General features: G+C 37.3%; 1 protein-coding gene across 1 annotated transcript in view; it reads left to right on the top strand.

Moving 5' to 3' along the window:
• The window catches only part of HSD17B4 (hydroxysteroid 17-beta dehydrogenase 4), a 62,952-nt gene extending 43,898 nt beyond the window's left edge, over positions 1-19,054 (top strand). The window contains exons 19-24 of the mRNA XM_054286490.1: positions 846-952; positions 1,262-1,348; positions 3,671-3,760; positions 6,289-6,427; positions 16,567-16,694; positions 18,634-19,054. Coding sequence (XP_054142465.1) covers positions 846-952; positions 1,262-1,348; positions 3,671-3,760; positions 6,289-6,427; positions 16,567-16,694; positions 18,634-18,723 — 641 coding nt within the window. The 3' untranslated portion in view covers positions 18,724-19,054. The remainder of the gene's footprint in view (positions 1-845; positions 953-1,261; positions 1,349-3,670; positions 3,761-6,288; positions 6,428-16,566; positions 16,695-18,633) is intronic.
• Positions 19,055-19,368: the final 314 nt, after the last annotated feature.

Here is a 19,368-nt window from a genome sequence, read left to right as displayed (position 1 = left end):
AAGAAGTTGTTAAGAGTTCAAGAAAAACAGACTCTGGCAGACAGCAGTAGCTATAAGTTCTGGGCAAAGGAACTAGTTTCAGTGCCAAAGCTGGACAGCTCTGTCTGGATTCCATGGGCTGTTGCAAGTGTGATCAGTTACTGTTTACCTGCCTTGTCAGTTATAAAGATGCTGCTTTTATATTCTGATTCCTTGTTAAAGGAATCAGAATATACAAGCAGCATCTTTTTAACTTAGCAGTTGCACTTCAGCAAATCTGAGGCCAGTTGTCAAAGGTTTGTTTTGTCAGATTTTGACAGTTGTGGAAAAAGATGGAACACTAATATAAAGCTTATCCTCTGCCAAGGTTGCGAATAAAGGTATATTAGTCCTAAAGCAGGCATTGTATTAGAAGACTTTGGCCAACCATGAATAGGAATTCAAAACAGGAAGTATCAAATAATCTTACTATTGCCACTTTTTAATGATTACAGCACCTCTTACCCTTAATGTACATACTTACATTTAACTGCATGTCTGATGTGCCTATGCATGCATACTAAAACAGATAGTCTCCTTATTTTTCCTTTTGTCACCTCTACAGATAGGGAATGATTCTACTTCTGGGTCTCATAGAGCACATGCAGTGCTAAGAGTGCAGCTTGTCACCAAGCACTTTCCTTTGTCCAAAAGTAGAGGAAATAATAAATAGTAACAGATACTTTTTTGTTGAGATAAATTAGGTTAAAAAAAAAAGGATTAAGAACACTAATGGAGGAAAATACTATGAATACGGTATAGCACTTCATAGAAGCTGCATTCAAGGTCCTAATGTAAAAAATGCTAAAATGTTACCTCTTTAATAGGATTTAAGAAGCCTATACTTCATGGACTATGCACCTTTGGATTTGCTGCTAGGAACGTTTTGAAGCAGTTTGCAAATAATGATGTGAACAGATTCAAGGCAATCAAGGTCTGTGTGTTCATTCTTTGCAGTAAATTTTCTGGATTTTTCTATTTTCGTGCCAAAAGAAATCTTAAGTGTGGGAGGAGTCTTTCATGATGTGTTAATTGCCAGAATTGCTTTTACTCACAGCTGCATGCATTTTAATGCCTCTGTCTTCTATGTTTGTTTAAATATATAGGCTTTCTACATTGATAGTTGACTTAATTTTCCTCTTTTTTTTCATTTCAGTAGAGCCAATGTGTTTAAGCTTTGCATTTATATATAGCAGACAAATATTTTTGCAACCCCTCTTTTTTTTTCTTTTTTTGCTTTTAGGTTCGCTTTGCGAAGCCAGTCTATCCAGGGGAAACTTTACAAACAGAAATGTGGAAGGAAGGAGACAGAATTCATTTTCAGACCAAGGTCAGAGCAATCTCTTCACTGTGGGCTTCAGAGGAAGATGTGTTAGTTAAAAGAGTGGGGATATGAGGGGAGCAAGAAAGGATGACTCATTAAGCAGCACACCCTTGGCAAAGAGTTTGTAAAGAAATGAAGTAAATATAATGAAATAGTCTTACTTTAAGGTGTCACTAGGATTCTAATAGAAGTACTGTTATAATCATAGGACTTAATACCCTCCTGTAAAAGGAGCACTCTTCTCATTGTTTTGTATTTTTTGTGTTTTTCCACCGGGGAAAATAAAAATAATAAAAAAAGCAGTCATCCTCAGGTCATCATAGTGTGTACTTGTTTTCTGTAGTTACTCATAACTGTGTATTCATCTTTTTTTTTTTAGCATTTATTTATCTTAATCAGCTCTTAACAGTTTATGCATGTAAGTGTGCTGCAGATTTAGCTTAGATTGGGTTAAACTTAAGCTGCATCTATACAGCGCAACTTCCTATAAATGGAAATTTCATAGCAGTTGAACATAGTAACTACAATAAAACCCTTTACACTTTTTTGAGATCTGGGTTTATTCTGTGTTCTGCTAGTAGTGTTGTCTCCATGTCATAGGGTACTTGGTGGGAACTAAAGGTAAATGAAACTCCAGATAAAGGGCAAAAAGTAAAATTGAATGTCATCACTTATGTAGCATCATATGACATTTTCGCTTTCTTTGCCTATGATTTGATACTGGTATTTGTCAATATTTGCTTTGGCTTATGCAGTGAGAGTTACATTGCTTTGCTGGCCAAAGCTTTGCAGCCTCATCTCCATAAAAATGTAGCCAGCTCTTGATTAGTGAGTAGGGCAGCAGGTATAGCTACAGCTGCAAGGAGGATTGGGCAGGCAAAATCAAACAAGGAGAGTCATCATAGGAACAGAGGAATGCTGTATTCATACAGCTTTCTGGGATATAAGTCATGACTGAAGGAGGCAAGTTTTATTTGCAGACCTGATGGGTGGTAGCAGCTACAGAATTTCAGGATGGTAACAATGTAGAGATTACTTTGTACAAAATCTCCATTTATAATTACTAGTAGCAAATGAGGTAGTTTGGTGCCTCAAGTGAGCTTTGAAAATTACTGTAGCTATACTTAAAAGGTTTGTTCACTCCATCTAGAATTCATATGTCTACTTTTTGATGGTTTCCATGTACTATGTTAGTTAATAGAGTTCATAAAATGCTTCCAAGCCCTTCCAAATTTGTATGCTGGGTGAGTTGTTCTGTTGTGTTTAAAGGCAAAATTTGTAATTATGCTTGGTTTAGTAATTGCTAAGATGTAGAGTTTTGGTGAATTTTGTAAGGATTTTTCTTCCACAACTTTGGAGTAGCTGATTTTGGATAGAAATTACAAGGTTTAACAGGATTATAGTAAACCATTTTAAGCAGTTATGAGGTGGAGTTATGAAGTATGCAGAATTTTGTTTCTTACTGCATGTTGTATTTGTATGAACTCTGGTTAAATCAAACTACAGATAGACTTAAAGTTTTGAGAGGGTGGTTTGAATCCATTTTCAGCATTGTCTGAAGTGCAGTGGCAGCCGGGGACAAGCTGTTAGGCTTTATTTGAGTAATAGTTAATGCCGTCCAATAAACTAGGTTGTGGTACTTGATGTTTCTCCAGTTTGACTATTTGTCATACACTTCTCTATATCCATTATCAGTGAATCAATTTTCTGTCTTCTGTTAGCTGCCATAAGTCAGTAGGGTTTGTCACATCCCTCAAAGAGAAAATACCAAATTGAAACCTTGAAGTAACTATTTCAAAAAATTAAACGGGGGGAAATTCAGGTATTTTCCATCTTTCTTTTTGTAATCTTTGTTGTTTGCAATCCTTAAAAAGCTGTTTCTAGTGCAAGTTGAAGTATAAGGCATGTGGAGATAGTGAAATTGTCTAAATGGACTCTTGACAACTGAATATCTACCTCAAGGAAAAACATTTTAGAGCAATGTCTTTCTAAGAACTATTTTTGAAGAAAGATAGACAGTAACTTGTAACACTGGAGGTAAATAAGGTTCTTCAACTGTTTTGTGAGCAGAACACCAGCAATATATTTTGGTACAATTTCTCCAGAGGAAAATAATTATTTTGCTTGAAGAGCTGTTTGGAAAACATATTATAACAATTTGCCTCAAGACTACAGCACATTTATGAGGTGTTTTTTTTCACTCTGTAACTTTTATGTTATCTCATTACATGTCTGATTTTAAAATATCAGGAATACTCCTTAGATGCCCTTCTTTTGTGACTTTCTGCAAATAAATCACCTCTTTAATGTATTTTTCCCCCACTACAGATCAAGGAGACTGGAGAAGTTGCCATTGCAGGGGGCTATGTGGATATAGTACCAGCCTTGGGAAAGCCTTCTGCTCGAGAGCCTCTGAGGGTAGGTGGAAGCAATGGAAGTCTTAACTTGAAGAGAAGCATAGTTGGGCTTTATTTTGGTGAAAAACACAGGAAAAATACTTAGGTCCCTTACCAATCTTATTTGCAGTATTCAGAGGAGTTACGAGTTCAGAGATGTTAACATGTACGTTGTTTAGGCTACAGATGTTAATTGATCTGTTCAAGAGAGGCAGATTTCAGTTGTTTACACTGAATGCTGATGTTTGATGTGCTTGATGCTAATGGATCTCTCAGGATAAACATTGTGCTGTATTGTTACAAAACAAGGAAGGGCATGTGCCAGTGACTGCCACATTTTGAGCACTTGCATAGCTCAAAATATAAATTACTTAACATAATTTGGATGTGTAACTGTAGAACAATGCTTTTCATATTATTTTGTAGATGTTGAAGATCAAACTCCGTGTAGGATGTAAAAGCGTGTGACCTTTCTCAGTTTTTCAGAGACACAGGGAGAGGGGCAAGAAGGCATTAGCATGAGTGAAAATGACATAATGTACTCACAGAAAAGAAGTGCTGTCATTGAATCATTTTGAAATAAGACTCTGAGTGCTGTTTGTACATGTGGTTAGGCCTGGCACACAACATGCTCTTTATACTAAAAAAAAATCCCCAGCATGCATGTATACCTTAAGCCTCTGGTATTGTACTTGCCACAAAACACAGAATTGTATATGCAATAATGAGGATGATCCTAATGTGGTCTAAAAGTGACTTAAGGCAATGCATATTTGTTGTTTATTATTAAGGCAATGCCTTAGTAAACTGTTACTTTTCCCCCATTGATTCCTGCATGCAAACTATGGAATTTTAATGCTTTGAAGTTTATGAAATGCTGAGATTGTGACATTCATATAAAGCTTTTAATCACAGAATGAGGAATATTGGGTGATACTTGGGCTGCATCCAAAGCAGCATAACCAGCAGGTCGAGGCATGGGATTCTGCCCCTCTGCTCTGCTCTGGTGATAACACACATGGAACACTGAATCCAGCTCTGGGGACCCCAGCACAGGAAGGGCATTGACCAGTTGGAGTGAGTCCAGAGGAAGGACATCAAGAAAATGAGGGGATTTGAGCACCCTTCCCATGAGAAAAGGCTAAGACAATTTGGTTTGTTCAGCCTGGAAAAGAGAAACCCTCAGAGTGACCTAGTTGTGGCCTTTTATTACCTAAAGGGAGACAAAGAGGAGCTTTTCGCAAGAGTGTGTAGTGACAGGATAAGGGGGAATGGATTCAAACTAAAGAGGCTAGGTTTAGACTAGATCTTTAGAAGAAATTCTTTGCTGTGAGGTTGGTTAGGCACTGGAACAGGTTTCCTAGAGAAACCAGCAGACTGTGGCTGCCTCATCCCTGGAAGTGTTGAAGGCCAGGCTGGATGGGGCTTGGAGCACCTTGGTCTAGTGAAAAATATCCCTGCCCCCCAACAGGGGGTTAGAACTAGATTATCTTAGGATTCATTCCAATTCAGGCCATCCTATGATTCTATGTTTAATCCAGGAACCTGTTTCCTTTTGCTGCTTGTGTTTAATCTTCTAAGACATTCTGAATTGTTGAATGAAGTTCAAACCTTAGAACTTTTTTGAACTGCTCAGATTTTCTTTTTTTAAAAAACTTGGCAGAACAGGTGTTCTTCTTTAAGCTTACTCTGAGAAATTAGGGTGCTTTGGCAGAAATTTGCTGGCAGGGTCAGACACCCACCAGGGGAAACCAGCCTGACTGTGTGAAGCTTGGCAAATTTAAAGACCATTGGGAACCCTTTAATATAATGGAAAATGTTAGGCTTAACCAAAGTCGTCACAAAATAGCAGCCTGAGGAGTCTTGTGTTCCGCTCTACAGGTAGGCACAGCAAACAACTAAAGCTCTGAGACTTTCTTTGCTCCCGTTCCAGTTAGACAAAAAATGTCAGTGAAGTAGCTTCCCTAAAGTGAAGCCTTTTATCCAGTAAAAATATTTGTTAAAAGAAACACAGTGAAAGGCTTGCAAAATAATGTGCTTGGAAAAGTTGGAAACGTACATGTAGCTGATCCCACTGTTAAATTTTTTCTGCACCAGAGTTCTGACTGTATTCATAGTGCAGTATGTTTTTAACATTTTTCATGTCAAAGTAAAAACATTGGGTTTTTTTGTTCTGAAAACTAACATAACATTCACTGTAGAAAAAGTGGCAGTGGTTATCATCCAAAGGAAAAAAAGGGCAATTTAGAAGCTCTTAGAGCACTAATTAAAAAACATTGTCTCAAATTGTAATGATAAATGACAAAAACTATAAAAACAAAATTTGAAAAAATTTTAAATGAAAATTTGAAATGAAGCATTTTTTGCTTGGATGTATTCTTTAGTGCTGAGGGTGGCTAGAGGTGATTATTTTGTGGTAGAAAAAAATCTCAGTTGGATCTAATAATTCTAATGTAGATAGTTAAAGCTTTGCATGCTGGAAAGTGACATGTTCAGTACCTTTTAACAAATTTTCAATTTTAAATTCTTCATACTTTCTTTTTTTTAAAGGCTGGAGGGCTGCAGAGTAACCTTGTGTTTGAAGAAATTGGTCGGCGTGTAAAAGAGATGGGAAATGAATTGGTAAAGAAAGTAAATGCCGTATTCCAGTGGGACATCACTAAAGATGGAAAAACAGCAATGCAGTGGAGTAAGTTGTGGTGTTAATGTGATACCCCAATGCCTTTTTGTTATGAAGTGGGATTAATTGTAATCATTCCAGTTAAAGTGATAGCTTGGAACTAAGCATAGCGTAATAGATGAATATGCAGTGGGACCTACAGGTCTGAATGCATTCTGGGTGCACAAATGACAAGGAGGTCAGATAAACTTTGCAGGTACTACTCTTTCAAGGAACATTCTTTTGTAACTTGCCTATTAAGATGTAGGCATAGGTGACATCATCCTTTAGAACTTCAGTGCATTTCTATTTACACTTTCCAGATTGGATTGCCACTGCACTTAGGAAAGCATGCTAAATTAGCCTAGTAGGAGTGTTACAGTAATTAGTCTGCTGGTGATGTACATGCTAACTGATCTAAAACAAATAAGTAATTATTTCTACTGCATTGTTCTTGTCACTTCAGTGAAAAACGTAGCCCAATTTGTTTCCATTTACACTTTCTGAGATCAAGGTTTAATGGAGGCTTAATCATGATTTCCCATCATTTAAGCATGGGACTGACTGATGATGAGAAACTAAAGCCTGTAATAGCTGTGGCTCACAGCAGAAGTTTTTCCTGATAAAATGAATAATAGAATTATGTGATCTGATGGGGGAAAGCTACTTCCTCAAAAAACCTTTTCTTCTTAAGTTCTCCTTTGTTCTCTTTATAAAGATGTGTATATTTGAAAACAACCCTAAATCTTCTTTTATTAATTGGATAGATTTTTTTTATCTTTGGAATTTCTTTTTTGGTTTGGTTTTTTTTTTTTGTTTGTTTTTTTTTTTTTTGTTGTTGTTGTTGTTGTTGTTGTTGTTGTTGTTGACATGTCTAGTGCTTTATTGGTGAAGTGTAAAGATTTTCCAAAAAGAAAAAGCTTACTGAGGTTGTAACTTCCAGGCCTTTTTGTGAGGAAATGAAAGTCTGGGTCAAGCCTGTTGCTTAGACTTCCTTTTGTTTGGTCTCAGTGGTTGGATGTAGTCAAAAGAGTTTTGGGGGTGATGCAGGTGAAGGGGCTGCTCTTTGACAGGCTGAGAGGGGAGACTCACAGTAGGTCAGATCAGGTCTGCCATTATCTTTTGTTCTATACACTGTGACTTATTTTAAACTATTGTTGAGCAATTTAGAAGCCTATCATTTTACTTAATCCTTTCCTAATGTTGACCAGTAGAGATTCTGAGTAGCAAGACTGCTGTTAAGTTTCAGGAAAAATATTATACAGAGATAGATCAGGATAGTTGTGTTCTACTTGCCTTGCTTTTTCAGCAGTTTTTGAGGGCTAAAGAGTGATTTCTGTTTGGATAGAAGTTAATAAATATGAATATACCTGTGGGGATTATGCAAGCTGATTGCCTGTACATCAAAATGAGACAAGGGAAATACTGAATAATCCAACTGAGACGTTCTGTCTTAAAATTCATTACTGCTCTTAATCATTTCTATTGTCTGCAATTTTCCATTTTTGCATGAAGTAATTTAAATTACAGACATGGTTAGAACTTTGAGAGAAAGCATATGAAGTTTTACTTGTGTTCTTGCTTACGTTTTTAGGTGATAATTAAAAGTGTATTGGTTAAACTCCTGAATACTTGAAGTGGAAACTTGTATTTGTTGAGAAACACTCTGTACTTCACATCAGTCCTGTCTATTGTTTCATGTGTCGCTAAATTTGATACAAGTGATGGTCATGTTTATAATGACAACTAGAAAACTTTTTCAGGTTGACTGATCATTTGCATTAACTTTGGAATTGCTTTATTGATCACCTAAGTTCAATATTATGTATGTCCAGAGAATAGAGGGACAAGTCAATGGAGGAGAAATCTGCTGAGGGGTGTTTCAAGATATGAATAAAATTTCTCATGCAGTGAGAAGTTCTGAAACTGCAAATTGCCGAATGCAGAACAAACACACTTAGATATTTAGGCCTGAGCAGTGGCCTTACTTGCCTCATGAGATCACACTTGATTAGAGGGGAAAGAGGTGAGTGTTTTTGCTATTGTATTCAGATCAAGAGAGTGCTCCTGCTTCGAATAAATCAATAGTCAGCCTTTTGTCCTCTCCTGCTTCTCCTACTGAAGCAGTAGGAAGAAGGTACTGCTTTCTTCCTGTTCATATGTCTCTAGCTAAAAGGGATTAAATAGATGTAGCTTTTGTTTGTCTTGTTCCCTCTGCTTCTGTTGCAGTGACAATTTTCTGTACTATTATATGCATTTGGAAAAAAACTTAAAGATCCCTGTGGGATGGAGGCTGGAGGAGCTAATCTAATATATTTAAACATTTCCTGTTGCTGACTGCTATTAAGAGCTGAAACGAAACTTTTCCAGAAGCTTGGAAAAGTTACTGTCAAAATTTTTACAGTGTGGTCAGTTCCTTATGAAGTACTGTAGTCTCTGTGGTGTAGTAAATGTGTAAGGCTGAAGGTAAATATCTAGGTGACCCAGCAGGGTGTCTTTAGGAAACGTTGTTTACTTTTCCTTTTGGGAGTATTGGTATACTTCCTTTGTATATCACTTTTTTTGAAAGAGCTCTGTGTCATCCTATTTCTGTATTTGTTTGTGTTTTTCTGAATATTTTTGTGTACCTTTAGATTTCAAGTACTTTTTGGATGAAGAAAACAGGAGTTGGTTATTACTAAAAAATAGTTAGACTGCTACAAATAATTTAAATATTAAAATTTTATATTGTCAATATGAAAATAGTTAAGAAAACTCACTAGCAGAATTTTAGGAGTTATGACAACTGTAGTATCAACCTTCACTGTTTTTCCCTACATGGAAAAAGAGCCTACTATTGTTGATGTCTGTTTAACTCCAATGGCATATTTTTAGTGGCAAGCTATATATGTATCTGCATGATTAAATTTTTATTTGGGGAATATTGGAAAACACTTCCCTGCCATTAAAAAGCATATATCCAAAAAACCACAAAGCAAAAGGCCTTCAGAGGCAAGTACCTGAGTTTTGTAAGCAGTTCCCAACTTAATTTTTTTTGCATGTTTGCATATGTTGCATTGTTATTCAGTATTCAAGTGTCTTTTCTACCAGATGCTGGTATAATTCATTTTCCATGGTAAGTGCAGAAGAAGATGGAAGTTTGTGAGTTTACATTCCAAGAAAGACAGCTTTCTTGAAGTTAGGATATTCTCAATAATCTGAAAGATTTCTGACTTTATGTGATTTTTACAAGATCTCTGTATGGTCATCAGCAAGACTTTTGTAATGCGGATGAGCAATGACAGTCAGTTTGGAATATATAACACTGACAATGCCATTTGCTCACTGGAATGCTTGACTTTGAGTTGTTAATGTAAGGTAAGCTTCTGTACACAATTAAAAATTTTAGTCTTTGTCAAATTGATTTTTTACTTTAAAAACTGATGATGACAGTACAATGTTACCTTTGCTATAGCTTGAATTTATTTCTGTGTCACTATTTTGACTGGTTTTCAAAGATGATTCAGATTTTAACGTTACTTGACTCAATTAATAGAATTGCAATTCTTTACTGTACGTTTAAATTTGGCCTGGTGGTTATTAGTTGATCTTCTGTGTACAAAAATTTTAAATCATTTTTGTAAATGTTATGCTGCTAGATTAGATAAATTCTGAATTATCTTTCTCTCTTTTCTAAGTAAAATTGCCATTTTGGAGGGTCAATCTCATAATGTACATAGCTATAAGAATGCCAAAAGGAAAACATGACATTAAAATCAATTCACAATTTGGTTCACATAGCTAAATATTACATACTATTTCAGTGTATGATCAAAATTCTTGACAAGTTATCACTGAAACAAGTTGTGTATGAGGAGGAATATTATTTTGGCTGAGTTTTTTGTTTTAAGCTGTAACTTGATGTTAATTAATTAACAATCTATCTTTTTTTAGGCCTCTCTTTGTAAGGGCCTCCTAGGCCTTTACAAACAGTGGTTCTACTTCTTTTGGGCTACCTGATAGGCCTCTTTCTCTTATTTAACTGGATGTAGTTGTTCTGTCTTGATTTAATTTTTTGACTTGTCACTTTTACACAGCTTTGTGCTTTTGTGAAGAGTGCAGCAGTTGACAGTGCTGGCAACAGTCTGGGCCCTGTGGCCCATTGCTCCCTTACTCAATGGTTGTAGCTCCAGCATCTTCTGCTGATGTCCTTCAGCCTCTTCAGATCTGGGAAGGGAGCAGATAAGAGAAGGCAGCCGCCACAGCACGAGTGCTGTGTCCATTTCTGGGCCCTTCAGTCCAGGAAAGATTTTGAGGTGCTGGAGTGTGTTCAGAGAGGGGCAGTGGAGCTGGGAAAGGGTCTGGAGCACAAGTTCTGTGAGGAGCAGCTGAGGGAGCTGGGGCTGTTTATCCTGGAGAAAAGGCAGCTCCGTGGGGACCTTACAACTCTCTACAGCTGCCTGCAAAGAGGTTGTAGCCAAGTGTGGGTCAGTCTTTTCTCCCAGGGACCTCAATCATGGGATGCCGATGTTGGATATCAGGAAGAATTTATTCATGGAAAGAATGGGCTGTCCTGGGAGGTGCTGGGGTCACTGTCCCTGCGGTGTTCAAGAAATAACTGAGTGTGGCACTCAGTGCCATGGTCTAGTTGTCATGGTATTGATCAGTTAAAACTTGGACTTGGAAATCTTTTCCAACCTTAATGATTCTCTGATTCTGTGAAATTTGTTCTTGTGTATGCAATCAATCTTTCAAACTTTAGGGAAACAAAAAGTTATTTTATTTCACTATATTTATGTTTATTTCTAGTGTTCTAACTGCAACTGTGACATTTTGATCTCTGCTTTCTGCAGTAAACCACGATTTTTAGAAGTCAAGTGAAATTTCTGAATTGAATGTGGCTTTTGTTGGTACAGAGAGACATCTTTATGGAGGCACTAGTATTATGACACTAGTCTGTTTAACCAGCAGTGGCCTTTCCTTCTCTGCAGTTCTCTGTGGATGGTGTGAAGTCATGAAGAGTTGTAGAGCAATTGACTGTGCACTCAGAATATGAAATTTTGGACAGCTCATCTGCTGTGTAAGCAATGTTGAACTGTAATGCCTGACAGCTGGCCTTAATTAGTGGTATTTCTGTCTAAAAACAAGCTGTTCTGGTTCAAGAGGATGCTGAAAATCCTTTTAAAAGAGATAAAGCAAGTATTAATACCTCAGAAATAAGTGTAGTGGTACTGAAACTACTTTCACTTTTTAATAGAAACCTTAATGGATAACCCACCACAGCTTTTTCCAGTTTTCTTCACTACCTAAAGCATGCTTTGCTCTCTCCTGCATTATGTATTAGTATACAACAATAGCCTTTTTTTCAGGCATTATAATTTTTTTTAAATTTTTTTTTTAGAGTTAAGGTTTCATTTCAACTTTACTTTCGATAGAGAAAAGGTAATGCTGTTGAGATCAGTTGGCTGATAGTTAATGGCACTCCAGAAGAGCACTTAGAAGAGTTTGCCCATCTGTTGCTTTTCTTCATGTTTCTGAAGTTAGTGCTGAAGGCAGGAGATGTTTCTGTTCCTTTCCAGTTCTCATAAGAATAGAACTTTGTTATGAGAACTGGGGAGAAATTGTTACATGTAGTTGGTTGTGAACAGCTGGTAAATTAAAGTGAAATTGCTCAATAATTTATGATGCAATATGACTTCAGGCAATGAAGAATACCTGTTTTTATTTGGTTAGCAGTTGAGTCTTGTATTGCCCTTACTTATCCACTGTAAAGCAGAATACAACAGAAACCAAACTCTAAAAAGTCTGATTGTTAATGTTTTTCTTCTAGAAAGGGTAAGGCACTCTTCAAAGTAAAAAAAAAAATTCTTACTCGAAATATTAGGTTTTTGGCAACCTGCTATAAAATGCCAATATCTACTGTTCTATCCAGTGTTTTGACTCCTATATATGTGAATTTTCTCCTATTTTTATCTCTGACAACATCATCTTTTTGATGATAATAATAAATTTTAATTAATGTAATAAAACACCTATGTATCAAAGTAAAAGCAAAAATTTAAAAGAAAACTAACATTTCATTCACTTGAACTTCTTGATTCTACTTTTCTGCCAGATGTGTAATAGAATGTATTCCACAGGATAAACAAGAGGGCACTCTCTGGTCATTGGAAAGCTAGGATTTTTCTGCTCTAATGTTTGGAACCTGTTTTGGAATTCAGCTTCTCTCTTTCATTGCTAGTTTATTTATCCCACGAGCTAGTGCTCTAGTTTAGACTGAATTGTATTTTCAGTATTCTAGCCTAGGTGTAGGTCAGGAGGGAAGAAAGTGGATTGTGTATGTTTCTAATCCTTCTGTTTGTTTTTTTTTTTTTTTGCCCTGCAAAAAAATTGAATGAACAAGTTTTTGTGGTAGTTTTTCATTCTTTATAAAGTGGGGAGTTACTTTCCTTCGCTAAATACTAATATCTGATAGATTTTGGATCACTCTTTGTCCACAGTGGCACCTTTTTTTTTTAACTACTTGTATTAGAGAGGTCAACTCATTTATGATGAAGCCTACGAAAAGGGATGGATCAAGTAACAATAATTCTGTTGTTAGTTCTCTGTGTTTTTATAGAAAAGACAGTTTTGTTGTCAGAGTGTTTTGCTTTTGTGGCTGCCTCATTTTTTTCTTGCTTATCAAAAATATTAATGTTATTTAAAAATAATCTAGAGGAAGTGGAAATAACCTTTTTGACATTTTTGGGAAAAGAATGTACCACTAGGTCAGTCCTTTTATTTTTTCTTTTTTTTTTTCCCTTGGTTTTTTTTTTACTTAGAATTTCTAGTAACTAGTAAGAATTACCTTGAGGTGGGATTCAGGATTTGAGGTGATCAGCTTGAGCTTGGTGTCCAGCAAGATTGTGGAGCAGACCATCTTGATTGCAATCACTTAGGACATCTGGGAACCAAGGGGCCAGGATCAAAGCCAGCACAGGTGTAGAAAAGGCAGGTCCTGGCTGACCAATATGGTCTCCTTTTATGACCAGGTGACTCACCTCAGCAAAGCCTTTGGCACTGTGTCCCTCAGGATTCTCCTGGGAAATGTGGCAGTCCACAGCTTGGACAGTCGTAATCTTTGCTGGGTAAAAAACTGGGTGGGCGGCTGTCCTGGGGAGTGGTGGAGCCAGTCGCAAGTGGTGCTCCCCAGGGCTCAGTATTGGGGCCAGTCCTGTCTCATATCTTCAATATCATTGTTGTTGGTCTGGATGAGGGAATTGAGTGTCCCCTCAGCCCTTTCACAGATGACACCAGTTTGGGTGCAGGTGTTGATCTGCTGGAAGGTTGGAAAGCTCTGCAGAGGGATCTGGGCAGGTTGGATCAGTGGGCCAAGGACCCATTGAGGTTCAGCAAGATCAAGTTCCAGGTCCTGCCATTGGGTCACAACAACCCCAGGCAGTGCCACAGGCTGGGCAGAGTGGCTGGAAAGCTGCAAGCTGCCCAGTGGAAAAATATCTGAGGTTTTAGATGACAATTTGCTGAACATGAGCCAGTGTATGCACAGGTAGCCATGAGGGCCAGTGGCATCCTGGCCTGTATCAGCAACAGTGTGACCAACAGGAGCAAGCAGTGACTGTCCCCCTGTATGTGGCACTGGTGAGGTCACACCTCAAATGCTGTGTCCAGTTCTGGGCCCCTCACAAGAAAGGCTTTGAGTTGGTGAAGTGAGTTCAGAGAATGGCAATGGAGCTGGGGAGGGTCTGGAGCTCAGCTCCTGTGAGAAGCAGCTGAGGGAGCTGCTGTAGTTCAGCCTGGAGGAAAGGAGGCTCAGGGAGACCTCCTTTGCTGCTCTGTACAGCTGCCTGGATGGAGGCTGTAGCCAGGTGGGGGTTGGCTTCTCATGCAGCTTCTGGGACAGGACAGCCAGTGACAGGACAAGAAGAAACATCCGCAGCCTGCAGCATGGGCAGTTCATGTTGAACATCAGGAGAAATTTCTTCACAGACTGGGTGGAGTCACCATCCCTGGAAGTGATCATGAAACTGCTGTATGTCGCATTTAGTGCTGGGGTCTAGTTGTTGAGGTAGTGGGTCTTTTCCAACGCTAATCATTCTGTGATTCTGTAAACATGAGAGATTTACCTTGATTATGGGTGCCATGATTATGCAATGTTAAAGGTGTGGTTGTGCTTTGAGAGGTTAGTGTTAGTTGTAGATATTGACTGTAAATGATGGTCTTGGGATTTCGCTAGGAAATGGAGAAGGAGAACAAGGACTGTAATAATGTTAAGTAATATCTTAATGTACAACAATGTAACAGCTGTTAGTTATGTACCATATTCAAAATAATACTTAAGGGTTGTGAGAACTTCTCTGAGCCGTTACACCTATTCAATTGTTTTTGTCATCTAAACCTGACACTGGTGAGATTGATGGATCAGTATTATCAATAAAGTACATCAAAATTTCTTTTCAGCCAGTACTTAGTGAAGAATGAGAAGTTGTGTCTTGGGAGACAGTATGTCAGGCTTCCAGTATCTGGCTCCCTTCTAGAGCAGTGTAGGAATGGTAGGGACAGGAAAAAAAAATTATTGCCAGCAGAATGAAATACAAAAAGGGATTCCTAAGGTCCAGAAGTAATTCAAAACAGTTGGCTAGGAACTGCAGGCATCCTAGACACCGTGTCTGTGTTTTGTGAATTAATCTGTAGTGCTTGCTGACCTCGCTGTTTGTCTCCAAGGGAACAGTTTGGCTGCACTAGTATGGTGCTTAACATTAGCAGCATTTGGGTAGAGGAGTATTTTAAAAGCACTGGTTAACTTAGTCTAAAACTGGTATCCACTCTCAGACTTTAGTTGGTGTGTTTGGCTTGCATTTCATGATTCAGTAGATGATTTTTTTGATTTTTGTTTTCCTAATAATAGTCTGTGCCTGCATAACCTCCATGAACAATGTTAAAGGCTCAGGTATATTAGATCATATAGTAGCTGGTTTGGGCCACAAGGATGTTGTTACACAGCCCCTACCCACAAACACAAATGTACAGATAATTCATCTGGTGCTCAGTAACCTTTTAAAATTTCTTCCCATATTGCTTGAAGTTAGTGATATGCATTAAATCTGTTCCAGGATTTATAATTTACCTTAAAATCAACTGGAAAATAATAATCCAGTATGTCACTTCTCACTGAGCAATGCTGTATACTTAAGTCCCCTTCTAGTTCTGTTGTAACTGGATAAATATTGCTTGAAGCAGATTTCAGAAAATGAAAGACTTAAATACGCTAAAGCTACTCCCAGTCTCTATAGTTCCCCTTACCCTGTCAAAAAATTATTTGGAAAAAAGTGGCACGTAAGATAGTTTATACAGAAATAAAGCTCCCTTTTAAGGCAAGGGCCTTAAAATTTGTCCACGAAGAGCAACTAACTGTCATCCATGGTTCTGTGATTAGAGGTGCCATGTTATTACAGGAATATCCACATGAATAATGTGTGGGGTGGGGGCGTGATGGATCAAGAGGCAAAGGTGTAAAGGAAAGACAAGAATTTGCAAAATCTGAGAATGACTCAGCAGAGCACATCCTGTCAAAATACTCTTCTAAACATGACACAATACCTGATGGTGTTAGCTTTGTAGTAGATTATTTTGGCAGGTCATTTGGTGTGGGAAAAGAACACTCTGAAGCTACAGACACTTGGAGGAATTTTTGTCTTTCCAGGAGAGAAAGACAGATAATTGGCAAGGCTTTAAACACTCCTTGCATGAAGCAGAATAGGCTATATTGTGTTGCCTGGGGGACAGACCAGGGAAAATAGGCAGTATGTTTGAACACCACTACATTTGCCTTGTCTGACTACATGATGCTGGTTTTGAACTTTGGGGCTTTATTACTAACTTGAACATTTTTGCAGTAAGTGCACTAATTAATACCTTGTGCATCTTAGGTGTCATTCAAAAATAGATTTACCATCGCAGCAAGAATTTTGAAGTCCTTGCTGTAAACACCCTCCCCTTTCAGTGCAGGAATAATTTTTTATTTTCTTTCATTGATGAAGAAGAATTATACCTCATTTATTTTCTGAGTAGCTGATAGCTAATAATTTAGAGTGGATGCTTTATAATAATAGGTAAGGAAAGTGCTGTTCTTGAGCCTGAAAGTTTTATCTTTATTTTGAAATTAAACTGTCTCTGTCTTTGTCTCTTCTCAGCAATTGACTTAAAGAATGGCTCTGGAGCAGTGTATCAAGGACCTGCCAGAAATTCTGCTGACACTACCTTCACTCTCTCGGATGAGGATTTCATGGATGTGGTACAACAAAAGGTTAACCCCCAAAAGGTAAAGCCTGGGTGTCACAGACATACTGTCTTGTATGTAGACATATTATTTGCCTTACATCAAGCTGTGGTTCATGACTGTTTGCATTCTGAAATCCTAAACCCTGGGATGTTTTGACAGTGGAGACCAGAGTCAGATAAGGTATAAGCACATCAGTATCTTATACTGAATTAGCCAGAAAGTGTGAGGAGGCAATTATGCCATCTTTATTATCTTAAGACAAAGATAACCACAAAGGGCTAAAGCAGGGCCCTGATAACACCAAGGTTGTGGATTCAATACCTGTACGGGCTGTTCACTTCAGAGTTGGACTAAATTATCTTTCTGGGTTCCTTCCAACTTAGAATATACTGTGATTCTGTGACATAAAGCAAAGTTAGGAGTTTGTTTACTTCCTGGTACTTCACAGTATACAAGTTTAGGTTTTTCAGTTTGATCATTCAGGCTGTTTTGATTGTCATGTTGCAGGAAGTTGTTTGTTGCAGTGGTCTGATTTATTGCTAGTAGTGCAGCACAGAGAAATGTCAAGACAATGCATGCATTTAGATGGTCAAAATTTACCTAAATCAGGATATTTTTCAGGGAAATACAGATTTAAGGAAGGTCTATAATCTGTGTCTGCACTTTTAGCTTCTTGGAGTAATCAACTGATTAAAATGACTAATTTTACTAATAAAAATGCCTTGTGTAAAAGTAAATTGAACTGTCACAAATTTAATATGTCAGCTTACAGATTAAAGCTTGAGCAAATGAAAACTTTAATTAAGCTCATCATGTATCAAACAGTTCCTTTTCTTTGATCTCAAGCAGAAGTTGTTGGAGACTTTGATTGTAAATTGGAGACTAATGATCATGGTGAATATTTTTTATAAGTCTTACATACCACATGAGTAAAATCCTTTGTGACCCTCTGTATACAGCAGGCATAAAGCATAAACAAACAAGATATTGATATGTAATCATCAGAATGCTAAAGAACAGTGATTGCAGTTCAGGAACATCATCTATGTTTAGGCATTAATGTTTCCTTTGAGTTTCTGTGAAGTTTTCCATCTAAAGAAGCTCAAAGCATCTATTCAAATTCTTTTCTGCTGGCTCTCTCTATTCTTTATTTGAATGTATTTCAAGCTAATGGAACTATGCAAAAGAACATTTAAGGAACTTTCAAAGGGCTTTCAAACTCCAAAGCCATTGTAAAGCAAAACTAGTTTTAAAAAAATACGAACTAGATCGAAACAGGGTCTTTGAAGTAGGGAGAATAAAAATGTAATATACCAGCATTGAAGTGAAAATACTGATTGATTTATGACTTTGCAAATGCAATCAAATGTTGCTTATTTCCTGTTTGTTGTAATATGCTGTGTATAAAGCCACTGCATTTCTTTGGCATATGTGTGTAATACCTTGTGCAAGTATATGTTTGTATTTGGTAGGAATTTGAGTGTGTAGCTTACATTTTCATTAGTCTTTAATGTTCATTACATAGCCTTTTCATTCCATTTTTTCATTTCTTATAATGAAATATGGATATTTGTAATGTGAGGGGATGATGCTGGGAGCTTTATTTTTTGTGCCCTGCTGAAGTTTTGCAATCAGATTTTGTGAAAGCATTTTTTCTTACAGTTGGAGAAATGCTCTGTGCTATATGTGGAAAGGGAACAGAGGCCACTGAAGTTGCTTTGTGTTTATTTTATTTAATTTTTTTTCCCATGAGTGACAGCGTTGGCCTTGTCTGCACTATAGATAACAAAATCTGGTTGTGGATGGCATTAGAATTGAACAGGTTTTTTTAATAACTGATAACCAGTTAAGCATTGTGCACTAAAGGCTTTCTCCTGAGTGCTAAACAACCATTCTTTGGCTTCTTATTTTATTCTAGTGACTCTTTGATTTGTTAGTAAACAGTTGAATACATGTTTTTCCCTTCTGTCTTTTTTAGGCATTCTTTGCTGGTAAACTAAAAGTCAAGGGGAACATCATGCTGAGCCAGAAACTGGAAATGATCCTGAAAGACTATGCCAAACTCTGAAGTGCTTGATCATCTACCACGTCAGTGAAGAACTGTAGAAGATTGAAACTCAATTAGTTCAGAACCAATGATTTGCAGGCTAGTTAACACCAATGTACTGATTCATTATACTGCTAATACACAGGCTGATTTAATTGCTGTAGACAGAAGTTACAAAATGAAAATAACTGTTATTATTGTCCCTTTTTAGTTTCTCAGCAATGGTAGAGAATCATACTTTTCTGATTGTTCATCTTTACCTAAATGAAATGTATTTAGTTCTTACAAAGAAGCATATATTTCTATGTTAATTCTGAAGAAAATTAAACCAATAGACTTCATTAATATCTCCTTTTATGCGTCTGTCAGTCTTCATTCATCTTGCCTTAGATAGACTTAGCTTCTGTGAGTCTATCTGGTTTATTATTTAAACGAATAGTCTTTGTCTCAAGCTCTCATGATTGTATCAAAATAACCAGAAGATGGAAGTAAATTCCATTTACTTACATCATGTCATTATGTGGGGGTTTTTTTCTGCAGAAAAAACCTCTTGGAACTTTGTACTCACATTGATTAGCCATTTTCATATGTTACTCTTGTAAATCATGAAGTGGTTAACATTTAGTGTCTAGAGGAAGCTTTTTCATGTGAGAGGCATTAGCACTG

Source organism: Melozone crissalis, unplaced genomic scaffold, assembly GCF_028551555.1.
Source record: "Melozone crissalis strain CALT ecotype California unplaced genomic scaffold, PUWL_Pcris_2 ptg000005l_1, whole genome shotgun sequence".
Taxonomy (NCBI): Eukaryota; Metazoa; Chordata; class Aves; order Passeriformes; family Passerellidae; genus Melozone; species Melozone crissalis.
Note: the sequence above shows the minus strand (reverse complement) of the source record. Positions and strands in the feature narration are given on the sequence as shown.